General features: G+C 38.4%; 1 protein-coding gene across 2 annotated transcripts in view; it reads right to left on the bottom strand.

Annotated features, from left to right (window-relative positions):
* Tll1 (tolloid like 1) overlaps positions 1-27096 on the bottom strand; it is a 243559-nt gene that overhangs the window by 86094 nt on the left and 130369 nt on the right. Inside the window, exons 6-8 of one of the 2 annotated variants that reach the window (XM_045137374.1) lie at positions 21253-21431; positions 16611-16631; positions 15314-15419 (exon numbers count right to left, since the gene is read on the bottom strand). In XM_045137374.1, coding sequence (XP_044993309.1) covers positions 15314-15419; positions 16611-16631; positions 21253-21431 — 306 coding nt within the window. The remainder of the gene's footprint in view (positions 1-15313; positions 15420-16610; positions 16632-21252; positions 21432-27096) is intronic. The other variant, XM_004657159.2, reaches the window with a different exon arrangement.

Below are 27096 nucleotides of genomic sequence, written 5' to 3'. Positions count from 1 at the left end.
AACTAGCAGTTATGGTAAGCAATTTCTATCATTTCTAATAAGTGTAAGTTAATATTCTAAAGACATATTCTAATTTTGTAATGCATATCATACATTTATAAGTCTTAAGGACGTATTGAGCTTCAAAGTTAAATGGACTAGGAAATTCATCCAATGGATTTAAAAATGTGGAGTGTGTAAATGTGGATTTTCAAGGTAAAAAATAGAGGTGTGCTTGGTATAAAACTTTGTAAACCAAAATTGCATTTATAAACTTCTTTTAAAATGAGATAAGATAATAAGGCATATCATTTCAAAGTTTATCATGACATGATATATAAATATAAATACACACACACACATATATTTGATATATATATATATATATATATATATATACTGCATTTAAACTGTAGGTATTAATATACTATATTTTCAGCTCTTCTTATTCCTTCCATTAGAAAACTTAGCTAAGCAGACTTCTAGATCTGAACTCAGAGCAACCTTAGCATTTAAAAAAAAAAAATTATTTATTTGAGAGTGACAGATAGAGAGAAAGAGGCATAGAGAGAGAATGGGTATGCTAGGGCCTCCAGCCACTGCAAACGAACTCCAGATGTGTGCGCCCACTTGTGCATCTGGCTAACATGGGTCCTGGGGAATCGAGCCTCAAACTGGGGTCCTTAGGCTTCACAGGCAAGCACTTAACCGCTAAGCCATCTCTCCAGCCCCAACCTTAGCATTTTAATGTGAGGAGGGAAGCTGTAAACAAAAACTTAATAACCCAGGTAATGATGGCTTCTATAATGGGACAATAAATAAATAAGGGTAAAAACCTGACTACTGATAGTGTAACAATTATCAAACACTGAAAGAATCAGCTGGAATTGTGGTAGGCAGGGGAAACACAGTCAATTCTGAAAGAGACAGTTTCTCATTTGTAAACTTTGTGACCTTTGAAGAGAAGATATGAAAGGTCTCTGCCTATACCTATCAAAGTCATAGACCCAGGGACAAAAATCTCTGCCTAGCCTAGAAAACATGAAGATCTTACACTCACTATCCCATAAACCCTTGAGAGTCTTTTCTTTTTAGAAAATGGTGCATCTTATGGTAGAATTTTTACCTCATTTTCTACAGGCTGAAAATTGAACTGAAAACATCTTTCTACAACAGAAAGCAGAAACAATGGATATACCCTGAGACCCAGTCACCTTCCTAATGGACAAGGATCTGCTAAACTGTATCAAAGCTAAACCCACATAACTTTTGGCTGTGTGTGTGTGTGTGTGTGTGTGTGTGTGTGTGTGTGTGTGTGTGTTTTGAATATTTTGTAAATTGTAAGTTGTCACAGGCAGACTGGAGAGGACAGGATTGTTTTAAAGCTTGTTGGCCAAACTATAAATGAGTCCATTTCCTTTCACCAATTATCATTTATTAGTATCTTTTAAAATACAGAAGCACTAATGTGGTGAGGTATATGGACCTATGGCCCAGTTACAACTTAATAGTGAAAGATAGCTTTAAACAAGGTGATCAAAAGAAGACTCCCTTGATCTTTTAGCAAACCTGAAAACTAAGTCAGAGCTGTCTATGTAGTTGGGACTACAAGAGTTCCCAGAGAGAAGGAGAATGAAACTCAACAGCTCAGAGATGAGAGGACCCCAAAGTGTTTGAGCACCAGCCAGAGCATTGACTCTAACACTGAGGACAAAAGTTAATCTATGGAACAGCAGCATTGTGCATGAATGATTGATGACTGACTTCTCTCAGTTCTAGGGAAGGAAATTTGTCACAGGTAGCACTTGAATAAGTCAAACAGGAAGACAGGAACTCCTCACAATCAGCTTTTAACATCTTCAAAGCACTGCATGCATATATGCTGCCTGGGACATGAAGACAGAGAAGAGACTAATGAGTTATGAGAAGCAGCCATTAAAAGTGGGAGTTTGAACCGGGCGTGGTGGCGCACACCTTTAATCCCAGCACTCGGGAGGCAGAGGTAGGAGGATTGCCGTGAGTTCAAGGCCACCCTGAGATGACAGAGTTAATTCCAGGTCAGCCTGGACCAGAGTGAGACCCTACCTTGAAAAAAACAAACAAAAAAGAGTGGGAGTTTGCACATATGTTGCGATGCAGTTCTAGATAGGACCAAAAGAAATTGAAAGTGGAGGTTGAGTATAAGGCTCAATGAATCAATACAGACTTCAACAGATAAAATTCAAAATTAGTGAACTGTTACAATGTCTGCATTACTTCAGTTGTTACACAATTTTCACTGTTTTCCTTTATTAAAAATAAAATGAGCTGGGCGTGGTGGCGCACACCTTTAATCCCAGCACTAGGGAGGCAGAGGTAGGAGGATTGCCCTGAGTTCAAGGCCACCCTGAGATTACAGAGTTAATTCCAGGTCAGCCTGGACCAGAGTGAGACCCTACCTCAAAAAACCAAAAATAAATAAATAAATAAATAAAATAAAATAAAATAAAATAAAATAAATAAAATAAAATAAAATGTTAGCCAGGCATGGTGTCATGTGCCTTTAATCCTAGCACTAGGGAGGTTTAGGTAGGAGGATCATTGTGAGTTCTAGGCCAGCCCAAGACTACATTGTAAATTCCAGGTCAGCCTGGGCTAGACCCTACCTCAAACAATAATAATAAATAAATCAAAATATTAAATATTTATTTATTTATTTGCAAGCAGAGAGTGACAGAGAGAATGTGCATGCCAGGGCCTCCAGCCAATACAAAAGAACTCCAGATGCATGTGACACTTTATGCATCTGGCTTTACTTGGGTAAGGGGAATCAAACAAAGAAGTTAGGCTTTGCAGGCAAGTACCTTAAAAGCTGAGACATCTACCCAGCCCAAAAATAATCTTTTAATCTTTGAATATTTTCCCCCTTTTTTCTAGCTTCAAAAGAGAAATGAATCTAAAAATTTGATGGCATTTTGGAGTTCCTGCATTCAACCTCAGGTAACACAATGGTAAATTTTTATGCATATCTTGCAGTAACCTCCTTATTATTCTCAAAAAGAGGCAGTTACTTAGTCGTTTATGTTTTCTTTGTCATTGAAATGTTAAAAATATTTTTAGCATCATACTAGGAATTATTTAAGTCAGGCTTTCTTGGACACTATCGATAGGCATGAGACGAATCTTGTTGGATGTGGTGGTTTGAGTCAGGTGTCCCCCATAAACTTAGGTGTTCTGAATGCTAGGTTCCCAGCTGATGGAGATTTGGGAATTAATGCCTCCTGGAGGGAGTGTATTGTTGGGGGTGGGCTTATGGGTATTAAAGCCAGTTTCCCCTTGCCAGTGTTTGGCATACCCTCCTGTTGCTGTGGTCCACCTTATGTTGGCCAGGGGGTGATGTCCACCCTCTGCTCATGCCATCGTTTTCCCCTGCCATCATGGAGCTTCCCCTCGAGCCTGTAAGCCAAAATAAATCTCTTTTTCCCAAATGGGGTTGGAGAGATGGCTGAGCAATTAGGTGTGCTACTTGTGTAAGCCTGAGGGCCTGAAACTGCCCCAGTTCAAATCTGCACATTCCAAGTACAACAGCTTGATTTGTCCATGCATGCCTAAGAGAGGGGAAATCCAAGGGGGCTCCATAAGTTCCCAACAGTAAAAATATTAAAAGAGAGAGAGAAGGACTCCATCTCAAAATCAAATCAGGAACTGGAGGTATGACTTAGCAGTTAAAGCACTTGCCTGTGAAGCCTAAGGACCCATGTGTGATTCCCCCATACCCATGTGTTGGGCCCTGAAAGACCTAGGTGTGAGGCCCAGTGGAATTCCTGAGCCTAGCTAAAGTTTGGCAACCTGTCTCTGGCCAGCTATGACTCAGCAAGACACCTAAAGGGATCTTGCCTTCTACTTCCTCACAGGAGTTAGAATTATCATTTCAACAGTCACAGTTTACTATTGGCCCTTACCTCTTCTCCCATCCTAAAATCCCTGCCTTTGACCCCAACATGATATAGGCAATGGTTTGTAACAATAGAGCGAGTTCCTTTCAGTTCCTGCTTCCACAAGACTCCCGACTTAGTGTGGTTTTTCTCCGGTGACTAGGAGAGGTTTTTGTGTCGTACAGCATCCAACTTTCTCCTCAACCCCTTGGGGGGAACCAGCTGGCCTGGTCCCTCCTCAGCACTACCTGCCCACCGGGAGGAGCCCGGCAAGTTGTGCCCAACGTGGGGCTCTGGGAACCCAGCAGATTAGTGCCCAGTGAGAGGCATTCATTGAAGATGTCAATGGGTGTGCGGGTGAACATGCCCTCATAAGTTATGAAGCAGTCTTTATATTTAATGCGCTAAACTTTTCTTCTATAACCTGTACTTGCTTGTCAACATTTCTTCATTCCCTTTTTCTTTCCTTTCACTTTTGGTTTGCTGGCAGGTTTTGTATTTCTGAACGGAGCCTAGCAAGCTGCATCTGCACCTTTTGTATTCCTGAAGAATTGTGCTCCTCTCTCTCTCTCTTTCTCTCTCTCTCTCTCTCTCTCTGTCTCTCTCTCTCTCTCTCTCTTCTTGGGCCTCTGAAGGAAGGCCAGATTTTTCTGCCATTATGGAATTTCCCCTGGATCTATAAGTTTCAATAAATATCCCTTCCTCCACAACTGTACCTGGTCTGGAAGTTTATCTCAGCAAACCTGAAGCTATTTGATAAGTGGACTGAGATGAACCTGACCATGTGGATGTTGATCTTTTGGAACCTTTGTTTTGGAGGAATAGGCATGGACTTGGTGCTTGCAACTGAAGGTGACTTCTGGAGAGGTAAGCCAAATTTTATGGACTATTCTGATGAGAGTATGAGAATGCTAAATGCAGACAGCACTAAACTTCGAGGCTTGGCTTATGAGCTTTCTAAGGGAAAGGAAAGACTGCAAGGAACTTTGTTGGAACTGGGCTACTGGCATAAGGGCTGGCTGTGTCCTGCTGCCCAGGCCCAGAGAGTTTAATCAAAGTTAAATTTGTAATGGATTAATGTGTTTAGCTAGAGACACTGGACTGAGAGATTTAAGATTTTTTTTGTTTGTTTGTTTTGGTTTTTCAAAGTAGGGTTTCATTCTAGCCCAGGCTAACCTGGAATTCCCTATGGAGTCTCAGGGTAGCCTAAAACTCATGGTAATCCTCCTACATCTGCCTCCCGAGTGCTGGGATTAAAGGTGTGTACCACCATGCCCAGCAGAGATTTAAGATTTTAAGCTAAAAAACCTCAAACAAATTAAAATTACAGGCACTGAGACTAAAAATGTTTACTCTGTGCCTTTATATGTTAGAAGTGTCTAACTTGCTTAATTTTACAGATCTTAATATTTTAAATTAGTCAAGACTGTGGGGGCCTTTAAAATTAAACTAAATGCAATTTACATATATAATGTGTGACAATTATAAATCTTTTGGGAGTTAGGGACAAAATGTGGTAATGTAAATAGATGATCTCCCTCCTGGCAACTTATGCCCAACCCTCCCCTACCGGGAGTTGGAGGGCAGTCCACCACCTGGGAGACTGCCACGTGGCTCCCTTGGACTGACCCAGGTGGGGACAGGGGAGAAGTCTGCCCTCTTGTTGTGACTGGGCTCACTGATATTTTTGTTTTTCAGTTGATACCTTTTCCCGTGCCCACTGGGCATTGGCACATGCTGGGGAAAAATCCAAACATGCCATTAGTCATATGCTTCAATGTTATGCCACTCTCAGGCTGCCTAATCAAATTAAAGCAAATAATGGTCCCTGCTTCATAAACAAGGCCTTTATAGATTTTCTCCAGACCTAAAAAAATCTCACATTCTACAGACATCCCATACAATCCCCAGGGCCAGGGTATTGTTAAAAGATATAATCAAACTCTCAAGTCTCAATTACAAAAACAAAAGGGGTAATCCTTACCCCCACACGACCAACTAAAAAAGGCATTTTTTACCCTAAATATTTTAAATTTTTCTAACAACTTACAATATGTGATGGTTAAATATATTGGGCAACAGGGGCAGAATGTGGTAATTTAAATAAATGGCCCCCAATTTAGTCAATTGTTTATTTGCTTGTAGTCTACATTCTACAGCTACCTGACTGGAGCCAATACCATGGTGGGGATCTTAAGGTGTGATGGTCGGTTTCAGATTTCAATCTAAAGATATACAAAGTGTGCCTTGCAGGAGTTCCTGAAGTGTGCTGTGACTTTTGGCTTCAGGCTTGTACTTTTAATATCTAACTATCATTCATACTCACAGCTTTAAAGTAGTTCCTGAGAAAGTTTAAACTGTGCCTCCCTTTAAGATCTTGGGCTTGATCCTTACCTTAGATATATTTTCACCTGTTAGAAGCTCTATGTAGTAGGGTTGAAAGTTAGAACTCATTTGGAGTGTCATGTAGATTTTCAATGGATTTGTGTTATTTCTAAAAAATATAATGACAGTCAACAGCATTGAGAAAATGCATTTAAGAGGTATTTGTCATAATAATAATATTTCCTTAGATCTAATTCAGTTACATTCAGAGATTTTGTCTTTGCAAAATAACCATCTTACTTTTGATGCAGCTAAAGCTGCTGATGACTTAATATCTGCTTTTAAGTCTGCCTTGCCTGGATTGAATTCTCTCACTTCTTGGTGTTTGTCTTTTGCTCATTCTGTGTCTGCTGCCCATACTTGTTAAATGCCTTTTGAGATCCATTATGGATATCTGTGCAGAAGTACATGGGATACAGCTATGGACTGACCCCAGCTCCTGAGACATTATCTTAAAGCCCCTGCAGAGGCTGGTAGTCAAAGTCTGGTAAGATTCTCTTGAGTTAGGTCAACCTATGACAGGGCATGAATGATGGAATTCATGCACGTATGATGGGTAAGGCCTAAGTATCATAGAGGACAATGTAAGACAGACACAGTCTTTCTACACCAAGGCCCAGAAGGGCCTGGCTCATAAAAATAAATAAATAAAATAAAATAAAAATAAAAATAAAAAAAGAGAAAAGGAATTATATGGAGCCATTTGGCTGGCCTTGTATCCATAGCTCTGGGCCATTTGACAGCAATACTTTAGCACCTACATGTAAGCAAGATTATATACATTCAGTGTTACTAATAAGAGCTGGCCATTCTTTAAGATTTATGTTTGAATTGCTGAGATCAAAGGGTTTGTTTGTTTCCCAACCTTGGAATAATCTTTTATACTGAGAAGGGATTGAAGTGCAAAAAACTCAGTAACAGAAAGGATTTTTTTTATAAAAAATTATGTAAAACTCATAAAATTTTTGTCCATGGGAAAATATTTTAAAAAGAAAAAGACCCATCTGGGTACCAGTGAGAGACCTAGCATATCTGGGCCTCCCTGGCTGCTTGCAGTACAATTGCCCATACAACCTTAAACAATTGCTCAGCCACCTTCCCCATCCCCATCCAGCTTTTCCCAATGTTTCCTATGGAACTTGCATTTGAGCCCTGCCTTCGCCTAATAATTCCACTATAGATGTGGGGTACATTAATCCTTCCTTATGTACTTTCAACACAACTGAGCCCAGTGTTCAATGCTGACTGCCTTCTGGAATGGTTTATGTTTGTGGAGGTGGGATGGACTATAATTTTCTGCCCACCAATTGGATGGGCCTTTGTGCCCCAACCACCTTAATCCCAGATGTAGATATCAGTCCTGGAAATGAGGCCCTCCCTATGCCCTCTTTTGATTATTTCAGAGGGAGACCTAACTCTAACAACAGCTAGATTCTCTGGCTGAGGTAGTCCTATAAAACAGGAGGGGACTAAACCTATTAACAGCCAAAAAAGGGAGGCATATGCTTGTTTTTTCAGAAAAAAATGCTGCTTTTACACCAGTAAATTGGGAATCGTCCAGGACAAGATTAACAGGCTCCAGGAAGACCTGGAGAGGAGGCAGCTGGACCTCCAGGACAGCCCATTGTGGACAGGCTTACATGACTTCTTACCCTACCTTCTCCCTCTACTTGGGTCCCTCCCCCTCCTTCTCCTTCTCCTTATCCGCACTGTCGGGCCTTGTATAATTAACAGAATTACACAATTTATTCACCAGGGGCTAGAGGCAATAAAATTTCATCTGGTCAAAATACATTATCACGGGCTGGCAACTCAGGAATTAAGTTCCTAAGATGACCCACTGCCACTTCCCCTGCCCTCCATTTGACCGATGATGGGTAAGATCTCAGACTGACTGAGACAACCTAAGACAGGCCATGGAGTGGGTTCTCAGCGAGCTAAACACATGGTACCCAGTGACAGGTAAGATCCCCAGAGGGGGACAACCTAAAACAGGGGCCATGGTGACTACTGCTCTTACAAAAACAAAAGGGGGAGATGTTGGGCCCTGAAAGTCCCAGGCATGAGGCCTAGTGGAACTTCCTGAGCCTAGCTAAAGTTTGGCGACCTGGCCAGCTATGACTCAGCAAGACACCTAATGGCTTCTTGCCTGCTACTTCCACAAGGAGTTAGAATTATCATTTCAATAGTCACAGTTTACTATTGGCCTTTACCTCTTCCCCATCCTAAAATCCCCACCTTCTTCCCCAACATGATATAGACAACGGTTTGTAAAAATAAAGCAAGTTCCTTTGAGTTCCTGCTTCCACAATACTTCTGACTCAGTGTGGTTTTTCTCCGGTGAGTAGGAGAGGTTTTTGAGTCATACGACATACACCCTTCTCCTCAACCCCTTGGGGGGAACCAGCTGGCCTGGTCCCTCCTCAGCACTACCTGCCTGCTGGGGAGGAGCCTGGCATCCATGTAAGCCAATTGTACAAAGTGGCACATGTATTTGGAGTTTGTTTGCAGTGTAGCTAAGGGCCCTGGCATGCTCATTCTCTCTCTCTCCCTCTCTCTCCCTTTTTTCTCTCAAATAAATAAAATACTTTAAAAAAATGATCAAGCAGAAGAAAGAACTGGACACCATACATTCCACTCTAGCCACCTCAGGAACCTATCCCCACTGGAGGAGAGCTTATGGGAGGTTGTAAGAGCACATACACATAATGTGCATGTACCCCTCCCCCACACACACACACATATCGTGTTACAAACACAGACACACAAGAAAAAATGTGTTTAGTCTCCAGTTTGGATGTATCTATACTACAAAGCATCTGAGGCATCAGAGAACCATTGCTTCTATAGGTGCACTTCTGAGTCTCATTGAAACAATCAGAACTTTTGGTGGCTCTATTCAGAAATATAAGTGTCAAGAATTGAAGAACCTACAAAATTTTAACATTTTCAGAATTGAAAAGAAACAATCTGAAAAAGAAAGTAGATCTTTTTGATTACTTACAATCAACAACTGGAAATTTAAAGAAATTGTTACTATATAATAAAGTCCACCTGTGAAAAATCCACTAAAACCAATGCTGAAAACAAACCTTTCCATCTAAGGCCAGGAAGACAGAAAAATGTCAACTTTCATATTTCTGTTTAATAAACATAGTTCTAGGAGTTCACAGCAATGAACAAAAAATAGAGACAGAGAAAAATAGAATTAAATTCAATGAAATTACATTTATTCACAGAGCCTATGAACTTACACAATGAAAACCTTAAAATTATACACCCCAAATTGTCAAAATAACAAAAGCAGCAATGTAGAATACAAAAGTGGACATAGAAATAAGTTCCACTTCTATGCACCATTAAAAAAAATCTAGAAATGAAAATAAGAAGTTCCATTTAACATAGAGTAAGAACATTTTTTTTTTCAATAGCCAAATTGAAAAGAATGACTTTGGACCTTTATCTCTTATCATTTCAAAACAACTCAAAAGGACAAAGCATACCACTGTAGCAGATAGCTTTAGGTTTGCTGAGATGAACTTCTAAACAAGGTACAGTTATGGAGGAAGGGATTCATTGAAGCTTACACATCCAGGGGAATTTCCATAATGACAGAAGAAGCTAGCCTGTTTTCACAGGTCCAAGCAGAGAAAGAGAAGCTACAAGCCAAAAGCCACACACTACACTTCAGGGACTCTAGCTGGAACTAGGCACTCTTCATCCCTTTAGTTTAAATTTTCAAATACATCACCACACCTTAAGATCCACCCAGTAACACCCTCCTCAGCCAGGTGCTTGTAGATTCAAATTATAAACTAATAAAACACTGAATATACTGGGTGCCACCTATTCAAACTTTCATAACCACTAAAACTATAAAACTCATAGATGGCACAATAGGGGGTAAGTGTCATGACATTTATATGGTCATAATATCTTGGATCTGGCATGAAAAGCATAGGCCCTAGAGAAACAGAGCTATATCATCAAATTTAAACCCAAACCACCATGACATATCATCTTACATACAAGTGTGGCAGTCAAGTTGGCATTACTAATAGAAATCACCCAACCAAGAACAGCTTGGTGGAAAAAGAGATTTATCTTGGCTTACAGGCTTGAGGGGAACCTCCATGATGGCAGGGGAAATGATGGCATGAGCAGAGGGTGGACATCAAGCCCTGGCCAACATAAGGTAGACCATAGAAACAGGAGAGTGTGCTGAACACTGGCATGGGGAAAATGGATATAATACCCATTAGCACACCCCCAACAATACACTGATTCCAGGACACTTTAATTCACAACTGCCATGAGCTAGGGAACATAGCATCCAGAACACTTAAATTTATGGACCACACCTGAATCAAACCACCACATTTGCCCCTGGCCCCCATAAACTGATAACTATGCATGATATAAAATGCAGTGCATTCATCCAACTTTAAAAGTCCCCATAGTCTTTACCAATTCCAATTATGTTCATACATCCCCATGGTCCAAGATCTTCTAACTGAGTCATAATACAAAAATCTCCCCCAAATCCAGAATGGTACAGAATAAACATTCACACTACAAAAGATGGCATTGGAAATAGCAAAGAAATATTCAACCAATACAAGATTTAAACAGGGAAAACACCAAACTCTCTAGTTCCAAGTCTACAACTCCAGTCAGTGACAAATCTCCAAGTCCAGTAATTCTAACCAGCAACAAGGCTCTGGACTTCCAATTCCACCCCTCCAGCTAGGCTATTCACAGTCCTCAAAATTTTCATTCAGGGCTGGCAGCTCTCCTTGGAAGCCATCTCATGGTCCTGGCATCTCCGCTGGGTCTCCACCACAATCTATGGGTCATCCTCACAGCCCCATGGGGTCTCTATGTAGGCATCCAGCAAGCCTGCTTCACGCTGCCCATAGACATTTCCAAAACACAAAACCAAGTTGCAAACTCAATGACCCTCTCCTTCCTACATTTCATATACTCTACAATACCAGGTAGGGTGTCAGTGTGTTAACTCAGAAGGAAACAAAGCAGACTTTGAAGAACAGGACACTCCTTGAATACTCAGACCCCTTCAGAAGAGTCTATATTCTTCCTGTTGCCCCAGTGCAGGTCAGATGGCCCAATCTCAAAGGTTTTAATCTCTCAATTGCAGATGAATGGGCAGGATTTCAGCCAAAGATTTTATTTTTTTCTTTGACATATCCCTCTGCTCACACCAGTCCATTCCTATGCAAAGCAACCCTGCACAAATTCTCAGGACATGGACATAACAGCAAGCTTCTCATACAAACTATTAGCCCAGTCCAAGCAAAGCTCTTTCTCACCCTCATAAGCCAAACCTCACAGTCCATAGTTCTTACTGCATTCAGGTCTTTTTTTTTTTCTTTTTCTTTTCTTTTTTATACATTTATTTGTGTGAGAGAGAATGAGTGTGCAGGAAGTGCCTTAACTACTAAGTCATCTCTCCAGCCCAGGTCTTTCAACTCTAACCAGAAGAGTCCATCAAGCTGTACTTACAGCCATGCAAGACATCTCTTAGACAAAGGTTTCAAATCCTTCCACATTCCTCTTGAAAATCAGCTCCAAAAGGCAAAAGCCACATAGTCAGGTGTCTAGCAGCAACCCCACTCCTCAGTACCACTTTACTGTTGCAGTCAGGTTTGCATTGCTGGTAGAAATCACCCACCCAAGAACAGCTTGTGGGAAAAAGAGGTTTAGTTGGCTTACAGGCTTGAGGGGAAGCTCAAAGAGAAAACAATGGCTTAAACAGGGCATGGATATCACATCTTCACCAACATAAGGTGGGCCATAGCAACAGGAAAATGTGCCAAACACTAGCATGGAGAAATGCTGGCTATCACACCCAAGACCTGCCCCCAACAATACACTGCCTCCAGGAGGCTTTAATTTCCAATTGCCATCAACTGGGTTACTAGAATCCAGAACACCTAAGTTTATGGGGGGCACCTGAATCAAACCACCAGACACAAGTATAAAGGCTATCAAAACAAAGATAATAATAGGTATTTATGAGGCTGTGTAAAATATGGCAGGCACTGTAGAACAGATTACAGAAGGATTTTAAAATTAGGATATGACCCAGCTATTCCCCTTCTTGGAAAATATGAAAATAATTGACAATAAAATCTCTGAGAAATATGAGTACATACATGTTCATAATAGCACTACTCATTTAGCCAAAAATAGAAACAATTTAAATGGTATGTGCAACCCAAATGTCCATGAATAGATACATATGTGTAAATAACCACACATATAATAGAATATTATCCATCAATATCATAAAAGCAAATCCTGTCACATGCTCCAACATGCTTAAATCTTTTTTATAATATTTTTTATTTACTATAGAAAGAGACTGGGAGAGAGAGAGAATGGACACACCAGAGCCTCTACCACTGCAAATGAACGCCAGAACCACGCACAACCATGTGCATCTGGCTGACGTGAGTTCTGGGGAATCAAACTTGTGTCCATAGGCTTTGAATGCAAGCCCCTTTACCGCGAAGACATGTCTCTAGCCCTTAACATAGATAAATCTTGAGAAAATAATGCTAAGTGAGAGGAGCCAGTCACCAAGTAAAAATACTATGACTACTAATATAGAGATATCTAAGATAGTTAAACTCACTGAAAGTGAAGATTCAAGGTTGGTTGCCAGGCACTGGTGGCAAGGGATAAAATTAGAACATTGTTATTGAATGGGGATATAGTTTCCATTTTGCAATGTGAAAAAGTCCTGGGAAGTGCCTCACAAACTGCACTTACTTCACACTGTCAAAATGCCCACCTTTAAAATGAGTGAAATGGTAAATTTTTATGATGTTGTTTTGACAAAATTAGAAAGAATAACTTCTGATGCTTTGAGGCCATGACAAATTTTTCATTCACTGAAATTATTTAAATATATTACTAAGCATCCTCTTTGGAGACATCAGATATTCTAAATTAAATCAATGGAACTACTTCCATTCTCACAGAGATAATCTCTCCCAGTAAAGAAATATAGAGTTATTTATGACAAATGAGTAGGAGAATTTTGAAACAATAGCAATAATACATCAAGGTGACTGGCACACAAACTGAAGGGAAGTAGTAAAAATGGACTTCAGTATGCAAGAGAAGTGGTCTGAGGACAAATGTACCATGATGGAAAAAAATAGCACAGTCTAGGAGGACAGAGAAATTTAAGAGTGCAGAAAATATTTTCTCTACGAAAGCTAGACTTCTCTTCAGTATTGCTTTTCTTCAGTACCTCTGTATTACAAAGAATTAAACCTCAGGTTAATTCCAAATTAGTACCATGAGATATCTTCCCTGAACTTGTAACAATATATCAATTTCTTACATTGTTTCTATGGAAAACTCAACTCAATTCCAAGTACTGACCTAGCAATAAAAGTTTACAACTCTAATTTCATTCCAGATTTCTGGGTGTATTTCCACCAAAACTTATATTCCAATTCCAGGAACAATAAGTATTTGGATATTATTGTGTTTGAGTACATGTATCTTTTGAATAAATATGTCTAATATATATAAATATATTAGAAAACATATATTAGAAAAATGGCTTACCAAATTCTATAAAACACTCAATTTTTAAGACTTTGCTTAACAAGAAAGGATAATTTTAAAATGTTTTCATATTCCAAGGATTTAGTCAAACACTGTTTTTTATTTAAAATTTTTTTTGTTTATTTTTATTTATTTATTTGATAGTGACAGAGTGAGAAAGAGGCAGACAGGGAGAGAAGAGAGAGAATGGGCGCGCCAGGGCCTCCAGTCACTGCAAATGAACTCGAGACGCATGTGCCCCCTTGTGCATCTGGCTAACGTGGGTCCTGGGGAATTGAGCATTGAACCAGGGTCCGTAGGCTTCACAGGCAAGTGCTTAACTGTGAAGCCATCTCTCCAGCCCTGTTTTTAATTTTTAATGATAATTTCAAAAAATAAACATGGGAGTAAATTTGGCTTTTTTTTTTTCACTTCTTCCTGACAACACTTTAAAAAATAGATGTTAATGAACTGTGAAATGGATAGAAGTGTACCAAAAGAACGAGGTAAAATAGGCATGTGGGTGTAAAGTAAGGCCGGCATCAACAGGGGCAAAGGAGGGATGAACTCGGGTTTTATTTATTTCTTTATTTGGGAGAGAGAGAGAGGCACAAAGAGAGAGAATGGACAAGATACGGCCTCTAGCCACTGCACATGAACTCCAGATGCACATGCCACCTTATACATCTGGCTTACTTGGGTACTAGGGAATTGAACATGGGTCCTTGGGCTTTGCAGGCAAGCACCCTAATCACAATCCCCTCTCTCCAGCCCAAACTCAGGGTTTTAATTTTTCCAAACCTTACCTGGGAACCATTTGCTTGATGGTGTCATCTTTGCAATAAAATAGATGAAAACCCAAATGTATTACAGCTTTAAAAACCATGCCATTCAATTATTATTGAGGTCATTATAAATTAAAAGTTGATGAGCCATAATCTAAACTAGCTGAAAGTAAGGAGTTTTCCTAACACATGCTTTGATGACTCATTTTCTCATATCAAATTTTCAGCATAAATACAGCATCAAATACAGATCTCAAAATTCCACTTCAACAACAAATAACACATTTGACTTGTAGAGTCCTCATTTTAAAAATTTTAAATTATTTTAAATAATTCTTTCCCAATTTAGCATACAAAATGGTTAGGTAGTGGTTTTCGTACATTTTTTTATAGGTTAGGCATACAGAACTGTTTAATTTATACCATTTTATGATCACTTTTGATTTATTTGTTTTTAAGAACTATAAAAGTATGTTTTCAAATGCCTTTTGAATGAATGCCTAAGGTGGTTTGAATGGTAATCTTTATTGCTCTGCTTCACTGTTGTCATGAAGCAGCAAAATTTGAAAGTGGTTTTTGTTCTGGTCCCGATGTCAAGAAGAGCATTGTGAGGAGCTACAGGATGAAAGGAATTAAAAGTCAAAAGGTATAACCTGAGACTCCAACCTTGAGAAGGTGTTCCTGGCATAGTGCATGATGCTATCAAAGTCGTATCTTTCGCCCAAAGAGTTCACTTCTCCTGGCTCCATCTTCAAAAAGTTGTACTCTTGACCTATGAATCAGGAATACACAACATTGCAGAGTTCTTTTAGCTGAAAGAAGAGAGCAGTACAGAAGAGCCCTTCCCATACCCCCATCTACTTTGTACTGAAAGATTGGTTGCTTTTACAAGCATATTCCAAAACTTGCAAAGAATCTACCTTCACGCTGATGTCAAATTGAAAAATCAATGTTGGATTGGAACACTGATTAATTTCTAGAAAAGATACGGCTACCAGAAGTGTATTGTGGAATTTTTTATTTATAAGCTTTTACCATTTCATATTTGTTTCTTTTAAATTGCATTGCTTTTGTGGATGATGTATAAGGGATTATAGTAGGTTGCGTCTTATTAATGAATCTCTTGCTTTTCTCTTATGGTGATATTTTTCTGAACTTTCAATTTGCTTTGAATTCTTTCTAAGAAGCATTGTGTGGTTGTGTGAAGATATAGACAGGATGCCAGCATAAATTACAAGCGTGCTCCTGCTAGGGTGACTTAAACTAAAAATAAAAAATAGCAGTAAACATACTTTCACTAAAAAATGAAATAAGTCTTACACTTTTCATGACAAGAAGGCTCCACTTTGAGAAATTTTTTCACAAAAAATATTTGTATACTTCACATCTGTTATTTTAACTATTACTATCAATAGATTTTTACCAACTGCTAATCTGTAACTTACAGTAATAGGTATTTGTGTGTGTGTGAGAGAGAGCGAGAGCGAGAGAGAGAGAGAGAGAGAGAGAGAGAGAGAGAGAGAGAGAGAGAGAGAAATTAGGGAAAACCCCATAGTTAAACATGTAAGTTTACACCAGTGATTTTAGATCTAATGTTTCCTCATGCAGAGTTCAAGCTTCAGCGATTCCATCTTCACAATTTCTGCAATCAGACCAAAAAGGAACCCAACATGGCTCAGAGAAATTTTGCAGAAGAGGGGGCAGAAAGAATGTCAGAGCCACATGTTGGGTCATGATATGCAGAGACATTTATCATATCAATAGCTGTGGGCTAACTCCACAATGCACAACCCATATACCTCAACAAGAGGGGACCACTGGGGAGGGGGTAAGACATGGATGAGCCTAATAATGGTACCAAACTGCCTGTATTTGCTGAATACAAAACTAATAAAAAAATTTCTGCAAGTGCTTTCTGCAAATTAAAAACAATACATTTCAGTGTGCTTAAGTGGACACTTACCATGTGTATTACAGCTATTTGCTAGTAAAAAACATAATAAAATTAAGAGAAAATTAGACTGGCTACATGAAACAAGGTAAGAAAATCAGCAATGCAGAGAATCAAAGCAAAACATATTTAACAAATCAGAGAGGTGACTAAATCCTCCCCAGGTCATATTTAACATACAGTAATCCAAGATTCATACCAAATTCATTTTTATAATATGCTTTTGCATATAAATTTGAAACCAGTTCGTGTGTTAAAACATTGTTCTTGAATAATATCCAATCTTATCTTTCTGAACCAAGGAAGTTCATAAATTTTTACGTGGTTAATCTGTAATATGAATGCTTTCAGACTGGAATCTCTCTGTTGTAGTTCAAGTCACTTCAGAAATCTCACTCAACACCTGTTTGCTTGAATGTTTAGTAAAAAAAAAAAAAAAAGATAAAAAAGGATTTCAGTTTACAATTTGCTTAGCACAGTTAGGTTTTATTATTCATTCATTCATTTATACCATGTGTACATTTGTACTTCATTTTAAGTTTATATGTGCATTTTTTCAGAAATGTACTTAAAAACACGAAACAGGAAATGATTTTAAAATATCAGTGTTTTGTTTTGCTTTATTGTACCACATAGTAAGATGTTTGACAAGAGACGACAGATGGTTAACAGTGAACTTCACTTCACGCTTGTTAGTTGAAACAAATATTTCCTTCTGAGGGTGGGATGTACACCTTTAATCCAAGCACTCTGGAGTTAGAGGCCAATTTGGGCTACAGAGTGAGTTCCATGTTAGCGTAAGCTAGAGTGAGATTGGTAACCAATAGCTCTATGATTGGCTAAGAGATCTTCTCAGTGTAAAAGAACCTATATCTGGAATTGGGAACCAGATCAGAACCCTATGGAGATAAAGATTATGCTCTCCAGTGTCAAGCTCTCATGAGTCTTTGGCTAAAAGAGGGGTTACAAACAGCAAATTCTCCCTAAACTAATAAAGCTTATCCCATTTAAACTATGCTGACTTCATTCTCCACTGGAGAATCTGTTCTTTTTCAGAAGTAGCAAGCCCAGAGGAGACAAACTACCCCTTACATTTCAGCCAAGCCACACCTGAAACCACAGAGGAATTGGGGAGATGAGCAAGAGTGCTGCCTCCATGCTGAACCTAGTAATTAGTACAGGGGGAGGGGATAGACCCTGAGAATACTCAACACTTACCAAAGTGAGATCCAGAGGCTCCTAAGAGCTCATCACTGAAGTAGACTATAAAACTCACCCACCATGGCTCAAGGAATTTTGCAGAAGAGGGAGCAGAAAGATTGTAAGAGCCACAGGTTGATACATCATGCCCAGAAGCATTCTTCCCCCCAAAAAATACCATCTGCTGCCCCCACAGCTCATAACCCACAACCCCATGGGGTATACTTGCAACACCATTGAGGAGGGTCCCCAGTGGAATGGGGCCAAGAATGAGGGAAAAAGAGGGTGCCAACACATGATGTATTCATATGCAAAGGTTGTTAATAAATTTTAAATAAAATTTTAAAAGAAAAGAAAGTATAGGATACTTCCTCTTAACTTCATTCAATGATGTTAAGTGTAAGGTGAAGCTTGACTCTCAGCTCTGACTCAGGTGCCAGTTGCTTTCATATCTGAGGCATGGATGCTTTTTAATCTCTCTGTGATATTGATTACCCTGATGACTTGATTATTCTTGAAATGTTTCCTTCCCTTGCCTATGAACAACACATTATATTGATTTTTCTCTTTTCTCCTAGACAATAAATTTTGGTCCTTGGAAAGATACTGTGCCTAACTATTGTTGCTTTCTATTTTTTATAATTCAATTTTCCATTTCCCTCACCTCTTCCTTAGACAAATCAAATTCACTACCACTTTCTTTTTCTCCAGATACATCCCTAAGTGCAAACTGACTTTTCCTTTGATATTAAAGGAAGGTCATTATAGGGTTTTCAAGGCAGTAATTGTACAAAATGAAGTTCATATTTGGTTTCATTGCTCTCAGAGGCATGCTGCTTTGTCTATGTCTCTTCTTTTATTTAAGGAAATCATTGCTCATCTTGTAGCCTATAATAAAACTTCAGAAGATTTCCCTTTATGTTCCTCTTAAAATACTTTTGAAACTATTCCCAATTTTTGCTCTTGGCCTATCCCACCCTAAGAATATAACCGTTTCTCACAAGTTACTTTTACAGTATTCACATAGCTTTCCAAGACCTCTGGCTCATCTTTTCCTCCCTACCAAGTTAATGACCTCTACAGTGCACAGAGTTCTTTTTAAAACCTGAGCTTACTTTGTTTACAACACTTCAGTTCTTCATTACTAGAGGATAAATGCCACCTAAATTTCTGAGATGTGATAGATGATTCTGAAATTATGTGATATTCCCTTCCCAGGTAATTATCAAATAATCTTGCACTGATTATTTCACATATATCCACTGTCACTGGATGACTTTTTTCAGCCTATAAATTTGACTCTTCAGTCTACTGTATTGACTGCATTTTCCTTTAAAAATTTTCTCAAACTCTTGTGATATCTCTTATGATTTCACTAGTAGGATACTTGCCATTCTATGTGGACTCTACATATTTTAAATTTAAGATTCCAGTTCTCCATCCCATTTGCAATTATTTATGCATATCCACACACTTCATGCTAAGCTTCATATTTTTCATAATATTACCTGCAACATTAATGCTTTGGCAAATAATTGAAATATGAAGAATAAAGAGATCAATATTACTAAAAATAGAAAATTCAAAGGAATTCAACATTGTAACTGAATTAATAATGAATAAGAAAACAAGAATACTTCTTTCTTAGATTTATTTTTATTTATTTATTTATTACAGAGAGAGAGAGTGAGAGAGACAGAGAGAGAAAGAAAGAGAGAGAGACAGAGAGAGAAAGAAAGAGAGAGACAGAGAGAGAAAGAAAGAGAGAGAGAGAGAGAGAGAGAGAGAGAGAAAATTGGCATGCAAGCACTTCTAACCACTGAAAATGAACTCCAGACATATGCACCACCACATGCATCTGGCTTACGTGGGACCTGGAGAGTCAGATTTGGGTCCTTAGGCTTTGCAGGCAAGCACCTTAACTACAAGGCAATCTCTCCAGCCCAAGAATACCTCTTTACACTATGTGTATTTTTTAAATACATACTACCATGCAAAAAATTTTAAACATCAAAATGTTAGGGTGATTTTTGGAAAATAAAATGTATTGATCTTATGAATACTAAAATTAAAATAAATATAAAATTTTACAATAGGGGTATTATCACTCACAGTTTATAATTGTAAGCTATATTTCAGCTGTTTTTAATTCCTATTTTCTTTTATTGAGATGGAGAGAGAGAGAGAGAGGCAGAGAGAGAATGGGTGTGCCAGGTCCTTCAGCTGTGAACAAACTCCAGATGCAGGCACCCCCTTGTGCACATGTATGACATTATACACTTGCATCACTGTGCATCTGGCTTACATGGGACCTGGAGATTCAAATATGAGTTCTTAGGTTTTGTAGACAAGCACCTTAACCACCCAACCATCTCTACAACCTGTGAGAAATTTAATATATGAACATTCTCTAATTTGATCATAACCCACTCCTTTCACCTTCATTTTTTTTCCTTTTAAAACACAGTGTCATATAGTCTTAGCTAACCTATATGTCTTTAATACCCATGGTTAACCTTAAACATTAGTCCTCCTGTCTCCACCTCCTAAATGCTGAGATTCCAGGTGGGCATTACCATACCCAATTTATACAAAACCAGGGACCCAACCCAGGGCCTAAGGTATTCTGGGCACTCTCCCAACTATGTATAGCCTAGCCTCATATTTTAATTATTGAAAACTTTGTTAAGAATCTGTCTTTAGAAAAGTAAGTTTTAGAGGAAAATGTCAAAGAAACTCTTCATACTATCTTTTAAATTTTTTTGTTTATTTTTATTTATTTGAGAGTGACAGACACAGAGAGAAAGGCAGAGAGAGAGCGAGAGAGAGAGCGAGAGAGAGAGAGAGAGAGAGAGAATGGATGCTCCAGGGCCTCCAGCCGCTGCAAACAAACTGCAGACACGTATGCCCCTTGTGCATCTGTCACTAATGTGGGTCCTGGGGAATCGAGCCTCAAACCGGGGTCCTTAGGCTTTACAGGCAAACACTTAGCCATTAAGCCATCTCTCCAGCCCACTATTGAGACTATCTTAAATGAGTCATTTGGTTGGAATTTTCTCCAGAAATTATACCTGATATAGAGTAGATTCATGTGGTTACAACATGTCATGACAAGCCCTGGATCCTTTTTAAAACTAGAATAAATTTAAAATAAACTACAGAATTAAGTACAGAAAATATTTGGCTAAAGTCATTTAATAGTATTAGTTTATGTTTTAATAGCCCATAAGGAAAGCAGGGACATTTCAAAATAAAATAGTTACATCTTGTAAAAGGCATAAGAAAGAAAATAAAGAAGAAAATAAAAAAGAGAGAGAGAAAGAGAGCAAGCCAAAAAAGATTAATTTTTAATCAAGTAAAATGCTGACTCAACCACATCAAAAATGTTTGGAAAACATTATTTGAAAAACTGCATTTAAAAAAAAAATAAGCTTCATGTTATGAAGCCTCTCACCTGGTTGGATGTTCTCTCTTATGATGGTCACATGGTTGTCTCTATCTGGACGCGTGTGTTCGTGCCAAAACCCTATCACATGGCCAAGTTCATGAACAACAATGCCAAACTTATCACAATTCTTTCCGATAGAGATTGCTTGAGGACCATTTCCCCGCCGACCAACATAGGAGCAGCATCTGTGAAACACAGAAAGTAGAGATGGTGATGAAAAGAGTACTTCTGGGGAGATTATAAGTGGCGTTTCTGGAAACCATGGTGATGAAGTACATATTCAGAGTGAAAACAGCCTTTCAATGCATTCAGGGTTGAAACAGCTTTTCATTAGTAACCTGGCTAATTCCTAGTGCACTTCTAATTCCATGTATGAAAAGAGTCTTCAAGTCACAAAAGCGGTGTATAATTATCTGTAGATTATAAAATAAGCCTCACATTATTTTTTCAAATATTAAGAATAGATACCAGAAGCATTGATAGTAATCCGACATGTGCTGTTGTCTGTAAATTATTCAACCTACCATTTCCATACCCATGGTTACCACGCTGTTAGCGTGCTTACACACCAATGATCCAGCATTCATTTCTTATTCAACTTTTTATCCTTTTGAGAAAAATATAGATAAATTTATTTTCTCAATAGGCAAATACTCAAAATCATGGTTAAGTAAAAGGGGGGATGCCAAGGTACTCAACTCTCACTCTTGCCTTCCTTCATGTCCTTTTTGTACATACCCCATTTCAACTCCCCAAAAAAACTATTACATGGTCAGAAACTGACTGCTTACATACCCAAATCAGAAAACATAACTTATCTTTGCAAAATTTTGAGAGTTAAACTTAGATATTTGTTATTCTAAAGCAAGTCATAAAACTAAAATATCTGAAGATTATATGGAAATTAAACTGTTCACAGAGTCATTCCTGCTGATCATATTCAAAAACAGGGTAATTTGCAAAAGAAATTATTAGAGATAATAAAGCAGTATGGTCAATTTATTTAATGCCAAAGGACCATTTTTAGCATTATTGTGCCCATAGCAATTTCCTATAATATGATGGGGTTTCATAATGGAAAGGAAAAATAAATTTTACACTGCCTTATTCATAAAGCTATTATTTTATGATGGTCCCATAACATTAAAAAAGTGGTTCTTTAATCTTTAACTAACTAAAGGTCATAGACATTCAGGCTAACTAAATATATAGTTATGTAAATAGTAGGCATGGAATGACAAGGTAATGTACAGTTTATAAAACATGACTTAGTCATATAGAATCATTATCCTGGTTTCTAGGCATGATGCTATTTAATTCAATATGACTCTTGAAGCTTTGGTTCTAATGTGTATAGTTTATAGTTAGACTTTATAAGGTCTATCTGCCCTCTCAAGAAATACTTTCTCCTTTAATAAGAAAGTGTCATTTCTTCTTCAGTTAATGAATGTAATCCAAGTCTTAGGTTCCCTACTTTTGTTTTGGGTTGATAGATAAAAGTACCTTGAAACTTTAAAGTAAATCCATAAAGTTTAATAACGTTTGCCTTTTCATCTGCTCGATTTTAAATAGTTCAAATTATTTAATCACTACATGACTGTAATTGACACAATTCAATTATTTATGTATTTTTATAATAAACTTCTTGAAAGTATTCACAAAATGTGAAGTATCCCATTAGCTATGGGATAAAACAGGCAGAGGTCTGTTTGTTTTGCCCACTGATTGATCATAACCATCCAAAGCAATGAGCTCACAGTCATCACTAGTTGTTGAATAGCTCGTCTTTCCTAATTTATCCATCTGGATGGAATGTATATATCTGAATTTAATTAATAACTCTCTAGCTTTTTTTTTTATAAATAAAGACTCAAATGTTCCCTTCTCCCTACTGACTAACGCATCCCAGTTAGAGATATAAACAACTCCAACCTTCAGTTTCTCAAGCAAGTACTGCCAATAATCCTGAATCCCCCCTTCCTCCCACAGTTGTCAATACTGTTGTCTATATATACCTTTAATCTGTATCCATAATCCATCCCCACTACTAACACCCTGGTCTAGCCATCATTTCCCTGTGGATTGGTGGAAAGTCCACTAATTGGCCTCCTTATTTCTGTTCATATCTCCCTACCACAGTATTTTCTTAGCACCAAGATCATTTTAAAATGTCAAGTTAGATTTTACTATTCTTGAAGGGCCCTGTGGTTAATTGAGTCAATGCTCAAAAGTATCTGTTCCCCTTCTCTGGCCAATGATCATACTTCCCTATCCCACTAATGCTGGGTTTGGTTGTGTGGCTTCCTCTGGACAATATCACTGAAGCCCCAACTGTCATTGCTGGTGAGAATCTTAAAAAGCCAACACATGGCTGGCCATGTGGCCACTGTTTCATCTGCCACAAGAAGAGTGACTTCCGGAGAGAGGTTTCTTCATCTGACTGCAAGCCAGAGTAACAGCTCCGGCCTAATCACAGCCTTGCAACAATAAGGATGTGATTTTCGGTAAATGTGTCTGTTGCTCTAAGCCACTGTGCTCTAGATGTGGCTTATTACAATGTCACAGACCCACTTTACTGATTAAATCAGGCTACCTAGAGACCTTGTCAATGATCTTCACAAAAAGGTCTCACTGTAATGAATGTCAATTCTCCATCCCAGCCACAATTGTTCTGCCTTTAACATTTTGACAAACCCTTGTCTGTTTCCTATCTATGCCCTGACAGGAGCTGTGTACTCCCTAAAATCCAAAGGACTCTTATTTGTTCAAGTCTTTATACAAATTTGGCCTCTACTCCATATTTCTCTTTCCTCTTAGAATTTTTCATAAGTGATAAATATTATTTTTCAAACTTTTTTTTCTCTTTTCTACCTTCTTATCCTAGATTACAAGCTGTTTAGGAAAGAGGACTTATCTATCTGTTGACTTTTATATTGCTAGGCCCTAAGACACAGCCTGATATGTAGTTGAGTTTCCATAGGCATTTTTGTGAAAACAAACACAGATCTTATAAATGCAAAAACACAAATTGAACTAGTACCATATAAACTTATATCCTGGAAGATAGATTAAAAGTTAAATCCTCAGTAGGACCTTAGGGGGAGCTTGTGAATTGAAGGTCCCTGGAAAGAGTGAGATGAAGCCTAACTTTAAACTTCTCTTGCTTCTTTCTTTCTTTTTCTTTTCCCTTGGCACTGGCCCATAACTCCCAACTCCGGGATACAGTTAACACTCACAATGAGCTGTTGATCAGAGAGACCTACAAGGTTAAGACAGACTTCTGTCAGAGCACTTGAGTACCCACTGGAGGTTAATGGTAAGCCTGACTGTTGAAGACAACATATGCTGTCAGCACAGAACTTGGAGAGACCTGACTGGAATCCGGAAGAGAGCCAGTCCCCAGACAGTTAGCCCATCTAGTGCTGGAAGGCGCTACATGAGCTAAAAGTGGTCAACATCTCTCAGAGCAACTCAAGGTCTAAGCGACTCAGGAGCAAACAACCTGATGTGAGGCCCACACAAGTGAATTAGTGGCACACAGACATGGTGGGTAACTACCTGTTCTTGGATTGGCTAACAGATCCACTCAGTGGAAAGGTAACCATATCTGGAACTTGGAAGCAAGTCAGAATCATGTCCAGATAATGAGTTAGCTTTCCAATATCAAGCTTCCACTAATCTTGCACTGTAAGAGTGTCAACACCCATTAAATCTCTAAATTAATATCTCTAAATTAATTATCTCTAAATTATCCCCATTAATTTTTCCGTAAATTAATAATGGTTATCCCACTTAACCTGTGGTGACTTCATTCTCTGTTGGAGAATCTGCTTCTCTCTTTCAGATGGGAGCTGGACCTGAGGAGATCAATGGCTCAGTGCACTTCACCCTGGCCCCAGCTGAAACCACCGAGTAACTGGGGAAATGAACAAGAGTGCTGCTTTCTCAGTAGACCTGATACCAGCACAAGGTTGAAGGAGATAGACACTGAGGACACTCAACACCTATCAAATCAGAGGAAGCCCCTAGTGAGCCCATCATTGAAGCCAACTTAAAACACACTCAACATGACTCAGGGAATTTTGCAGAAGAGGGGGCAGAAATATTGTTAGAGCCACAAGTTTGGACATTATGCACAGAGACAGTGCCTCTCCCCCATAAATGACTGCTTCTCCCCAGGATGCCTGACCCACAGTCCACATGGTTTGACCTGCATCCTCAACGAGGAGGGCCCCTTCAAAAAAGGTACAGGGATGAGGGAAAGGATGGTACCAATATGTGGGCAAGGAGCTCCCTCAGTTTTACCATTAATGTGATCTGCAGTTTATCTAATACCTTTCCAGTAAATCTCAGCATACTTAAGTAATTTCTTCTGTTGTTTGTTAACATGAATCTTGGCTGGCTGGCACACACCCTACCTACCTATCCTGGGAGGGAGAAAAACAGGTAATGCCCAATGTGATATTCCCAGAATTATTTTTGAAGTGACTCAGTATGAAATCTCAGTAAGTGTACGGTGAAGAAATCAGGATTATTTTAATCCAAATAACCAAACATTTCAGTTGAAATAAAACCTAGGAAATTAGTTAAATATATTTTAAGGTTTAATTTGGTTAGTTTTCAACAATCATTAAACATTAGTGGATAATAAAATGTTGTTCAATAAACATAGAATAAGAGAAGTAGTAAAAATAAATAATAATGAAATTCATAAATTTCTTCCATATCAAAGGCTAGCATAGAAAAAATGCACCAATAAATATTAATGGAAAAAGACTCACTGTAACAGAGTAACTTAGAAATATATGTGTTTGGACACTTGATCACTGACAAAGACAGATATCTGAGCAAACTGTGGTGACATAACTGTCTCAGCTATGACTTGAGCACAATTCTACCGCGGGAATTTAGAAGTGACTAAGAATAAAAGATGGGAAAAAATTCTGCCAGGACAAAGTAAGGAAAAGACATTGCAGCCACAAAAAATATCATGAGCAAAAACAAAAAGATTTGGGCTGGAGAGATGGCTTAGCAGTTAAGCGCTTGCCTGTGAAGCCTAAGGACCCCGGTTCGAGGCTTGGTTCCCCAGGTCCCACGTTAGCCAGATGCACAAGGGGGCGCACGCGTCTGGAGTTCGTTTGCAGAGGCTGGAAGCCCTGGCGCGCCCATTCTCTCTCTCTCCCTCTATCTGTCTTTCTCTCTGTGTCTGTCGCTCTCAAATAAATAAATAAAAAAAAAAATTAAAAAATTTTTAAAAAAATTAAAAAAAAAAAAAGAGTTGGGCTGGAGAGATGGCGTAGCAGTTAAGGCATTTGCCTACAAAGCCTAATGACCTGAGTTCAATTCCCTAGTACCTACAAAGTATCATATGCTTCTGGAGTTTGTTTGCAGTGGCTAGACACCTTGGTGCACCCACTCTCTCTCCCTCTCTCTCCTTTTACATGTATCTCTTCTGTCTGTCTTTCTCTTCTTGCAAATAAATAATAAATAAACAAATAAAATTTTTTTTAAAAAGAGACTTGATGGTGAATGGAGAAAACTCATCTGGCAGTATAAAAGAATGAAGTGAGAAGTACTGAAACAAAATAAAATGAATATAAATATCAAGTGATTACAAACAAAACATGAGCAAGCTTAAGATATGTTTAAAAATATAATGATGGGAAAGTATAAAAATATATCAATCCAAATATATTTGTGTGTTCTGTCTCTATTTATCTCTCTCTGCTTACAAATAAATATGTAAATAACTTTTTTAAAGAGACATATGTAGACTGAGCTGTAACTACTGCAATTAGATAACTAGAAAGGACAGTTAAGATCTGGATGCTTTAAATACAAACCAGATAT

The sequence above is a fragment of the Jaculus jaculus genome, chromosome 1 (genome assembly GCF_020740685.1).
Source record: "Jaculus jaculus isolate mJacJac1 chromosome 1, mJacJac1.mat.Y.cur, whole genome shotgun sequence".
Lineage (NCBI taxonomy): Eukaryota > Metazoa > Chordata > Mammalia > Rodentia > Dipodidae > Jaculus > Jaculus jaculus.
This window is presented reverse-complemented; position numbering and strand designations above follow the sequence as displayed.